This window comes from Procambarus clarkii, chromosome 28 (assembly GCF_040958095.1).
Source record: "Procambarus clarkii isolate CNS0578487 chromosome 28, FALCON_Pclarkii_2.0, whole genome shotgun sequence".
NCBI lineage: Eukaryota > Metazoa > Arthropoda > Malacostraca > Decapoda > Cambaridae > Procambarus > Procambarus clarkii.
Window position 1 is genome coordinate 44,103,989 of NC_091177.1, and position 10,652 is coordinate 44,114,640.

Here is a 10,652-nt window from a genome sequence, read left to right on the forward strand (position 1 = left end):
AGCTGACACAAACAGCAACAGCTGACACAAACAGTAACAGCTGACACAGTAACAACTGACAGCTGCCACAAACAGTAACAGCTGACAGCTGACACAAACAGTAACAGCTGACAGCTGCCACAAACAGTAACAGCTGACAGCTGCCACAAACAGTAACAAGTGACAGCTGACACAAACAGTAACAGCTGACAACTGCCACAAACAGTAACAGCTGACAGCTGCCACAAACAGTAACAGCTGACAGCTGCCACAAACAGTAACAAGTGACAGCTGACACAAACAGTAACAGCTGACAGCTGCCACAAACAGTAACAACTGACAGCTGCCACAAACAGTAACAACTGACAGCTGACACAAACAGTAACAGCTGACAGCTGCCACAAACAGTAACAACTGACAGCTGCCACAAACAGTAACAACTGACAGCTGACACAAACAGAAACAGCTGACAGCTGCCACAAACAGTAACAAGTGACAGCTGACACAAACAGTAACAGCTGACAGCTGCCACAAACAGTAACAAGTGACAGCTGCCACAAACAGTAACAACTGACAGCTGACACAAACAGTAACAGCTGACAGCTGCCACAGTAACGACTGACAGCTGACACAAACAGTAACAACTGACAGCTGCCACAGTAACAACTGACAGCTGCCACAGTAGCAACTGACAGCTGACACAAACAGTAACAACTGACAGCTGCCACAGTAACAACTGACAGCTGACACAAACAGTAACAACTGACAGCTGCCACAAACAGTAACAGCTGACAGCTGCCACAAACAGTAACAACTGACAGCTGACACAGTAACAACTGACAGCTGACACAAACAGTAACAACTGACAGCTGCCACAGTAACAACTGACACAGTAACAACTGACAGCTGCCACAAACAGTAACAGCTGACAGCTGACACAAACAGTAACAGCTGACAGCTGCCACAAACAGTAACAACTGACAGCTGCCACAAACAGTAACAACTGACAGCTGACACAGTAACAACTGACAGCTGACACAAACAGTAACAACTGACAGCTGCCACAGTAACAACTGACAGCTGACACAAACAGTAACAACTGACAGCTGACACAGTAACAACTGACAGCTGACACAAACAGTAACAACTGACAGCTGCCACAAACAGTAACAACTGACAGCTGACACAGTAACAACTGACAGCTGCCACAAACAGTAACAACTGACAGCTGCCACAAACAGTAACAACTGACAGCTGCCACAAACAGTAACAACTGACAGCTGACACAGTAACAACTGACAGCTGACACAGTAACAACTGACAGCTGACACAAACAGTAACAACTGACAGCTGCCACAAACAGTAACAACTGACAGCTGACACAGTAACAACTGACAGCTGCCACAAACAGTAAAAACTGACAGCTGCCACAAACAGTAACAACTGACAGCTGCCACAAACAGTAACAACTGACAGCTGCCATAAACAGTAACAACTGACAGCTGCCACAAACAGTAACAACTGACAGCTGACACAGTAACAACTGACAGCTGCCACAAACAGTAAAAACTGACAGCTGCCACAAACAGTAAAAACTGACAGCTGCCACAAACAGTAACAACTGACAGCTGACACAAACAGTAACAACTGACAGCTGCCACAAACAGTAACAGTTGACAGCTGCCACAAACAGTAACAACTGACAGCTGACACAAACAGTAACAACTGACAGCTGCCACAAACAGTAACAACTGACAGCTGCCACAAACAGTAACAACTGACAGCTCACACAAACAGTAACAACTGACAGCTGCCACAAACAGTAACAACTGACAGCTGCCACAAACAGTAACAGTTGACAGCTGCCACAAACAGTAACAACTGACAGCTGCCACAAACAGTAACAACTGACAGCTGCCACAAACAGTAACAGTTGACAGCTGCCACAAACAGTAACAACTGACAGCTGACACAAACAGTAACAACTGACAGCTGCCACAAACAGTAACAACTGACAGCTGCCACAAACAGTAACAACTGACAGCTGACACAAACAGTAACAACTGACAGCTGCCACAAACAGTAACAACTGACAGCTGCCACAAACAGTAACAGTTGACAGCTGCCACAAACAGTAACAACTGACAGCTGCCACAAACAGTAACAACTGACAGCTGCCACAAACAGTAACAGTTGACAGCTGCCACAAACAGTAACAACTGACAGCTGACACAAACAGTAACAACTGACAGCTGCCACAAACAGTAACAACTGACAGCTGCCACAAACAGTAACAACTGACAGCTGACACAAACAGTAACAACTGACAGCTGCCACAAACAGTAACAACTGACAGCTGCCACAAACAGTAACAGTTGACAGCTGACACAAACAGTTGAGACAGTCAGGAGCTAGAAAAGTACCTCAGAAGCTAGTAATAAAGGACACTTTATTATGGTCATTAGCCACAGTCGGGAGGTGTTCACATCCGGCCATCAGCGCCCATTACGTGACCAATTAATGTGTTCCACAAGCCTTAGTTAGCCCCAAGAGCGCTGATACCCACATTACCATAACTTGTACCATAAAAGTCGCACCATAAGACGATTTCCGGGACAAACATAAAGTTGTACCACAAGTTTTAAATAAATTCTCACGCAGCGTTTTACATAAAACAATATGGAGTTGGAATGAATCAAACGCTCTCTGAATATAGATCTGATTCCAATAGGATTTAAAATGCGCTCCAGTAAGCAATCTCTTTGTGATAGTCATGCCTTCATTATTCCAAATATTCAGGTGGGGGCTACCTGCTGGCACGGTGCTGTGGTCTGTCCTGTAGTGTCAGGTGGGGGCTACCTGCTGGCACGGTGCTGTGGTCTGTCCTGTAGTGTCAGGTGGGGGCTACCTGCTGGCACGGTGCTGTGGTCTGTCCTGTAGTGTCAGGTGGGGGCTACCTGCTGGCACGGTGCTGTGGTCTGTCCTGTAGTGTGAGGTGGGGGCTACCTGCTGGCACGGTGCTGTGGTCTGTCCTGTAGTGTATGGTGGGGGCTACCTGCTGGCACGGTGCTGTGGTCTGTCCTGTAGTGTCAGGTGGGGGCTACGTGCTGGCACGGTGTTGTGGTCTGTCCTGTAGTGTCAGGTGGGGGCTACCTGCTAGCACGGTGCTGTGGTCTGTCCTGTAGTCTCAGGTGGGGGCTACCTGCTGGCACGGTGCTGTGGTCTGTCCTGTAGTGTCAGGTGGGGGCTACCTGCTGGCACGGTGCTGTGGTCTGTCCTGTAGTGTCAGGTGGGGGCTACCTGCTAGCACGGTGCTGTGGTCTGTCCTGTAGTGTCAGGTGGGGGCTACCTGCTAGCACGGTGCTGTGGTCTGTCCTGTAGTGTCAGGTGGGGGCTACCTGCTGGCACGGTGCTGTGGTCTGTCCTGTAGTGACAGGTGGGGGCTACCTGCTGGCACGGTGCTGTGGTCTGTCCTGTAGTGTCAGGTGGGGGCTACCTGCTGGCACGGTGCTGTGGTCTGTCCTGTAGTGTCAGATGGGGGCTACCTGCTGGCACGGTGCTGTGGTCTGTCCTGTAGTGTCAGGTGGGGGCTACCTGCTGGCACGGTGCTGTGGTCTGTCCTGTAGTGTCAGGTGGGGGCTACCTGCTGGCACGGTGCTGTGGTCTGTCCTGTAGTGTCAGGTGGGGGCTACCTGCTGGCACGGTGCTGTGGTCTGTCCTGTAGTGTCAGGTGGGGGCTACCTGCTGGCACGGTGCTGTGGTCTGTCCTGTAGTGTCAGGTGGGGGCTACCTGCTGGCACGGTGCTGTGGTCTGTCCTGTAGTGTCAGGTGGGGGCTACGTGCTCGCACGGTGCTGTGGTCTGTCCTGTAGTGTCAGGTGGGGGCTACCTGCTGGCACGGTGCTGTGGTCTGTCCTGTAGTGTATGGTGGGGGTTACCTGCTGGCACGGTGCTGTGGTCTGTCCTGTAGTGTCAGGTGGGGGCTACCTGCTAGCACGGTGTTGTGGTCTGTCCTGTAGTGTCAGGTGGGGGCTACCTGCTGGCACGGTGCTGTGGTCTGTCCTGTAGTGTCAGGTGGGGGCTACCTGCTGGCACGGTGCTGTGGTCTGTCCTGTAGTGTCAGGTGGGGGCTACCTGCTGGCACGATGCTGTGGTCTGTCCTGTAGTGTCAGGTGGGGGCTACTTGCTGGCACGGTGCTGTGGTCTGTCCTGTAGTGTCAGGTGGGGGCTACTTGCTGGCACGGTGCTGTAGTCTGTCCTGTAGTGTCAGGTGGGGGCTACCTGCTGGCACGGTGCTGTGGTCTGTCCTGTAGTGTCAGGTGGGGGCTACCTGCTAACACGGTGCTGTAGTCTGTCCTGTAGTGTCAGGTGTGGGCTACCTGCTAACACGGTGCTGTAGTCTGTCCTGTAGTGTCAGGTGGGGGCTACCTGCTAACACGGTGCTGTAGTCTGTCCTGTAGTGTCAGGTGGGGGCTACCTGCTAACACGGTGCTGTAGTCTGTCCTGTAGTGTCAGGTGGGGGCTACCTGCTAGCACGGTGCTGTAGTCTGTCCTGTAGTGTCAGGTGGGGGCTACCTGCTGGCACGGTGCTGTGGTCTGTCCTGTAGTGTCAGGTGGGGGCTACCTGCTAACACGGTGCTGTAGTCTGTCCTGTAGTGTCAGGTGGGGGCTACCTGCTAACACGGTGCTGTAGTCTGTCCTGTAGTGTCAGGTGGGGGCTACCTGCTAGCACGGTGCTGTGGTCTGTCCTGTAGTGTCAGGTGGGGGCTACCTGCTAACACGGTGCTGTAGTCTGTCCTGTAGTGTCAGGTGGGGGCTACCTGCTGGCACGGTGCTGTAGTCTGTCCTGCAGTGTCAGGTGGGGGCTACCTGCTGGCACGGTGCTGTAGTCTGTCCTGTAGTGTCAGGTGGGGGCTACCTGCTGGCACGGTGCTGTAGTCTGTCCTGTAGTGTCAGGTGGGGGCTACCTGCTGGCACGGTGCTGTAGTCTGTCCTGCAGTGTTGCTCATTTGTCATGTAGATCAAACATTTATAAGTTCTCTATAGCATCAGTGAAGCTGAGATCTCTGGGCTAGGCTGAGTGGCCAGGGAAAATGCCTGAGGAAACATCTGATTTCGGTTAATGTTTACTAGATTACTTTTTGAATAGACTTTCGTTTGGGAAATATTTCTTCAAGTGTAAACATTGGGGCGAGGGTGGAGGGCGGCCGAGAGTGTGGACACTTCCTTCATAACTTACCTCACTAATAGCTGCATCTTGCAGGACAATAACAATGTAAACAATGGGAATGAAACATCTTCAAAGCAATTATATGCCTTCAAAAATTAAAGTAACAAATTCAATATGAGATGGCTGACTATGTCAATAAATTATCTCTGTGAAAAACATAGTAAAACTGGTTTTATTTTTTTGGCCAATAAATACGATATGGTAATATAAGGACTTTATTTTCTGAACAGATGGCCATGTTGATGCGAGTATGTGGACCACATGCCACCCCGGACCCCGGCCTCGTTCACCACCCGTCACGTCCTCCACAAGTTCCTCCTCATTATACACCCATATTTTGGTAAACTATTTTTCTGTAGTTTATACATTAGATACAATCCTCATACACTTTAATACAGTGTAAGACTTGCTGCTCTTACCCAACCTTCTGGCATATTGGTTCGGTGGTTCTGGGATTGGGTGGTTATAAATAGGAGTTGCCTCGTATGGGCCAATAGGTCTTCTGCAGTTATCTTTGTTCTTATGTTCTTATATTTCCTCTCTTACATGAATAGATTACTTCGAATAGATCTTATCTAAACCTATATTCATTATCTCAACTTCTTCACTAACGAACTCATCTCTTGTATTGATATATCAACAGACAAACGGTCCTCCAATCTTCCCAAACCATTACATCCAATTACAATTATATTACGACAACTTTTGTCACTTCCACCCATTACACTTTCCAAGAATTCTGAGCACCTCGTTACCTCCTTCTCCTGCCGCACTGACGCTGCCTCCTACCTCAAGTCCTTGCAAGTATTTACAATCATTTGGATTTGTGATTGTTATTTTTATTCAGAGAAAATAAATAAAAAAATAAATGTGTAAATACCCATGCATTACAATTCAATATATATATTGTTTAATTATATGACCATCTGACGAAAACGAGTTAACAATATATTTTTTTTTAAATTACAAGAAGCTTTTAAAAACATAATAGTTCTTTTCTACTAAGATGTTACCCAGGCAGCAGGTCCCCCCTCTCCACGGCGCTGGAACCAATCGTATTGGCGTATGCCATTCCATTGGAGACTTTCAGCGCCGTGGAGAGGGGGGACCTGCTGCCTGGGTAACAGCTTCTCCCCCAAATCAACCTACCCTGGCTTTGCGCCCTGGTGAGGCCACTCCAGAACGACAACCAGAGCGCAACTATATAGTCTCCTGAGACTGATGGATGCCTACTACTGAACTCAAACAAAAAAGTCAGATACATTAGTGCGAAAAGATCTATCCTCTCTTTGGGAATCTTCTCCAACTCAAACATGCACGTGTTGACCTCAACCACGTGCTGTACCACCTCCGGCCGGACACGTTGACTGGTACACACACCCACCCATCCCTTACACCACCACAGACTCCTCACTTGACCCAGACTATCAGTGGGAGAAGATACCCCATCTCTTGGAGGAGCAGCGAACCTTTGTTGACCCGCTATCAGGAGACTGTATGGTACTATGGTAAGGGAGCCGGTCGGCCGAGCGGACAGCACGCGGTACTTGTGATCCTGTGGTCCTGGGTTCGATCCCAGGCGCCGGCGAGAAACAATGGGCAGAGTTTCTTTCACCCTATGCCCCTGTTACCTAGCAGTAAAATAGGTACCTGGATGTTAGTCAGCTGTCACGGGCTGCTTCCTGGGGGTGGAGGCCTGGTCGAGGACCGGGCCGCGGGGACACTAAAAAAAAAATAACCCGAAATCATCTCAAGATAACCTCAAGTTACTACAGTTTCTGTAGTGCCATAAGTTACTACAGTTTCTGTAGTGCCATAAGTTACTACAGTTTCTGTAGTGCCATAAGGTACTACAGTTTCTGTAGTGCCATAAGGTACTACAGTTTCTGTAGTGCCATAAGTTACTACAGTTTCTGTAGTGCCATAAGGTACTACAGTTTCTGTAGTGCCATAAGTTACTACAGTTTCTGTAGTGCCATAAGTTACTACAGTTTCTGTAGTGCCATAAGTTACTACAGTTTCTGTAGTGCCATAAGTTACTACAGTTTCTGTAGTGCCATAAGTTACTACAGTTTCTGTAGTGCCATAAGTTACTACAGTTTCTGTAGTACCATAAGTTACTACAGTTTCTGTAGTGCCATAAGTTACTACAGTTTCTGTAGTACCATAAGCTACTACAGTTTCTGTAGTACCATAAGTTACTACAGTTTCTGTAGTGCCATAAGTTACTACAGTTTCTGTAGTACCATAAGTTACTACAGTTTCTGTAGTACCATAAGTTACTACAGTTTCTGTAGTACCATAAGTTACTACAGTTTCTGTAGTACCATAAGTTACTACAGTTTCTGTAGTGCCATAAGTTACTACAGTTTCTGTAGTACCTTATGGTACTCCCAATATTCGCCCACCACACACTCGGATGTCTCAGAGACACTGCACATTCACGGTACATCAATCAGGAAATTCAGAGTCACTCCGGGAACACTCAGGGCAGAGCAGTACGGGAGCCCTGAATGTCTGCCTGCAGGGAGGTGACAGCGTCGACCTTCCTCACAACGCTCTGCATTCTCTGGAAAGTGAACTTAAAAGTTCCAGCAAAAAGGTGAACGCAATCCTCCGATCGTGTAGTGAACTCCCAGCGCCGGCAAGTGAACTCCTAGCGCCGTCAAGTGAACTCCCAGCGCCGACAAGGGAACTCTCAGTGCCGACAAGGGAACTCCCAGCGCCGACAAGGGAACTCCCAGCGCCGACAAGGGCACTCCCAGCACCGACAAGGGAACTCCCAGCGCCGACAAGGGAACTCCCAGCGCCGACAAGGGAACTCCCAGCGCCAACAAGGAAACTCCCAGCGCCGACAAGGGAACTCCCAGCGCCGACAAGGGAACTCTCAGCGCCGACAAGGGAATTCCCAGCGCCGACAAGGGAACTCCCAGCGCCGACAAGGGAACTCCCAGCGCCGGCTGTATGTAAAGTGTGTAAAATATTCATTGAGTAATTCCAGTTCCATCAACAAATTAAACCAGAAACTGCGCCTGAAGCATTAGCGGAAGTAGGATTTAAGAGGAAGGATGAGGAGGAGGGAGAGGTGTGAGGGAGGGTGAGGGAGAGGTGTGAGGGAGGGTGAGGGAGAGGGTTGGAGAGGAGTGAGGGAGGGTGAGGGAGAGGAGTGAGGGAGGGTGAGGGAGAGGGGGTGGAGAGGTGTGATGGAGAGGGATAGAGATAAGAGACAGAAGGAGAGGCGTTAAACCTGGATGGGGTTATAGAGTGCATCAACTCCACAAGCCCGCCTGGGAGCCAGGCTCCACTTGAGTTCAACAGGCTATTGCTTGAAGGCCCACAGCTACAGCCTGGTTGGTCAAGTACTTCTTGCAAAAATATCTAAATTTTCCTTGAACGCGACTACATTTGTTCAAGCAATAAATATCATGCTTCCTGTGTGGATAATGAACAGTCGTGGACCTCTGAGGTTCATAAAGTGTTTTCTGACTGTGCCTCTGGCTACTCTTCCTATGGTCACGAGGGACACAACAGTCGAACTGAACACAAAGGTAAACATTGATTGAAACTGTGAACGGCAAGAAATCCGGAGAAAGGGGAAGTTCAAAAATTTACTCTCCAAAGTTCAATTTCACAATTTATTCTGATCTGACGCTTTTATTATGGACTGAGAATTTATTAGGGTCTGAAAGGAATGCCTTTTACAAAGCACTCCTTAAATGTTCAAAGAAAATTTACCTCTTTTTGCGAAGGCTTATATTCGCTTGGGGTGAGGTGGTACAGGACATGACTGAGATGAACACGTGGATGAAACATAATGGATATTAATGGGTTATTACATGCATGAACATAAGCAGCTTATGTTCTCGCTCTTACTGTCTCTCTGTTGGTTCAGGGTCATGAAGTGGGTAGAATGTCATTATGTGTTAACTGGTTGTTGATTGCTGGTCTTGACTTTTTGGTGTGTAGGGCCTCGCTGATGTCGAGTCTCCTGCTGTCGTTATACCTGTCGATTATTGCAATGTTACTTGTTAAGATGACTCTGGTGATAGTCAGGTTGTGTGAGGAGATTATATATTCCTTGATGGAGCCCTGTTGTTCATGCACTGATAATCGCCTAAGGAGAGAGACGTTGTTGTCTTGCCTATATACTGAGATCTTTGGGGCTGACAGTCCTCAAGTGGGCATGTGAAGGCATAGACGACGTTGGTCTCTTTTAAGACGTTCTGTTTGGTGTCTGGAGAGTTCTTCATAAGTTAGTTAGCAGTCTTCTTGTTTTTTATAGTAAATGTTAATTGTAATCTTCAGTCCCTGAGCCCATTATGTACCTCTGTAACCCTTTCCACTACCCCCCACAAGGTATGGGGTGCCTAATAAATGAATTAAATTAATCTTCTGATTGGTGTCTGTGGGGAAAACGTTCCTATAAATAACATATTTCAGATCTCTTTCCTCCGTTTTATGAGCCGTGGCTTATAAAACGGAGGAAGTCATCAAGGATGTCACTGATAACCTGTCCAGTGAGCTCAACATTTGTTTTTTGAACGATGGTACTCTAGCCGGCTCACCAGCCTCCTTCCTAGAGGACATAAGAATAATTCAGGAGCATGGAGCAAGTCTAGGCCTCACCCTGAACTCTTCCAAGTGCGAAATAACCTCTACCAACCAGCACATAATAGAGCAAATAAAGGTTGTTTTGCCTGACATTCATACAACCAACCCTGAGGACAGCACACTCCTAGGTGCTCCTCTTGGAAGGAATGCCATCGACGAGGTCCTTGGTAAGAAGATCACTGACCTGAAGAGGATGAACGAGAGGATTGAAGACATCGATGCTCATGATGCACTTTACCTCATCGTCAGATGCTTGTCCCTCCCCAGGCTGACCTACTTTCTAAGATGTTCGCCATCTTTCAATAACATTAAATTAGGAGAGTACGACAGCTTGCTGAAATCAATGCTAGAAAAAGCCCTCAACCTTTCCCTCAGCGAATCACAGTGGAAACAGGCCTCCCTTCCTGTCAGACTCGGGGGCCTTGGCGTGTGCACAGCAACACAAATTGCTGTACCAGCGTTCCTGTCCTCTTCAGTGGGGTCTGACAACTTGGTGAAGGAAATCTTGTCAGATTACCTAGGTCAACGGGCAGGGGTACATGATCCCAGCTTTACAGACTGCACCACTAAGTGGGTCTTTCTTGTAAGACCAGTACCCCAACCACCGCCGTCTGAAGCTCAGAAGCAATCCAGCTGGGATCGCCCCATTGCCGACCAAGAAGCTGCGACAACACCTCATGACACTGGCCGACTTAGAGCTGCAGCAGCTCCCCATGTAGGTGACTTCGTATTAGCAACCCCAATGTCAGCAATCAGCATGCGTTTCACACTCTAGGCTCTTCGAATTGCCGTGGCTCTCCGCCTCGCTGCCCCAATCCACACCGAACACAGGT

The 10,652-nt window shown here is 48.5% G+C and overlaps 1 protein-coding gene across 1 annotated transcript; it reads right to left on the minus strand.

Annotated features, from left to right (window-relative positions):
* Positions 1–6,969: 6,969 nt before the first annotated feature.
* Positions 6,970–9,458, minus strand: LOC138369486 (uncharacterized). Its single transcript, XM_069332745.1, has 2 exons — positions 9,350–9,458; positions 6,970–7,553 (listed from the first exon to the last, which is right to left on the minus strand). The coding sequence occupies exons 1-2, from the start codon at positions 9,456–9,458 to the stop codon at positions 6,970–6,972; spliced, it is 693 nt and encodes a 230-aa protein (XP_069188846.1).
* Between the last annotated feature and the right edge of the window lie 1,194 nt (positions 9,459–10,652).

Excerpts from the sequence above, each read along its gene's own strand:
- LOC138369486 (XM_069332745.1), bottom strand. The coding sequence starts at position 9,458 with ATGAAGAACTCTCCAGACACCAAACAGAACGTCTTAAAAGAGACCAAC. Across the intron at positions 7,554-9,349 it reads CCAAAGATCTCAGTATATAG|AAACTGTAGTAACTTATGGT; the intron begins GCAAGACAACAA and ends ATGGCACTACAG.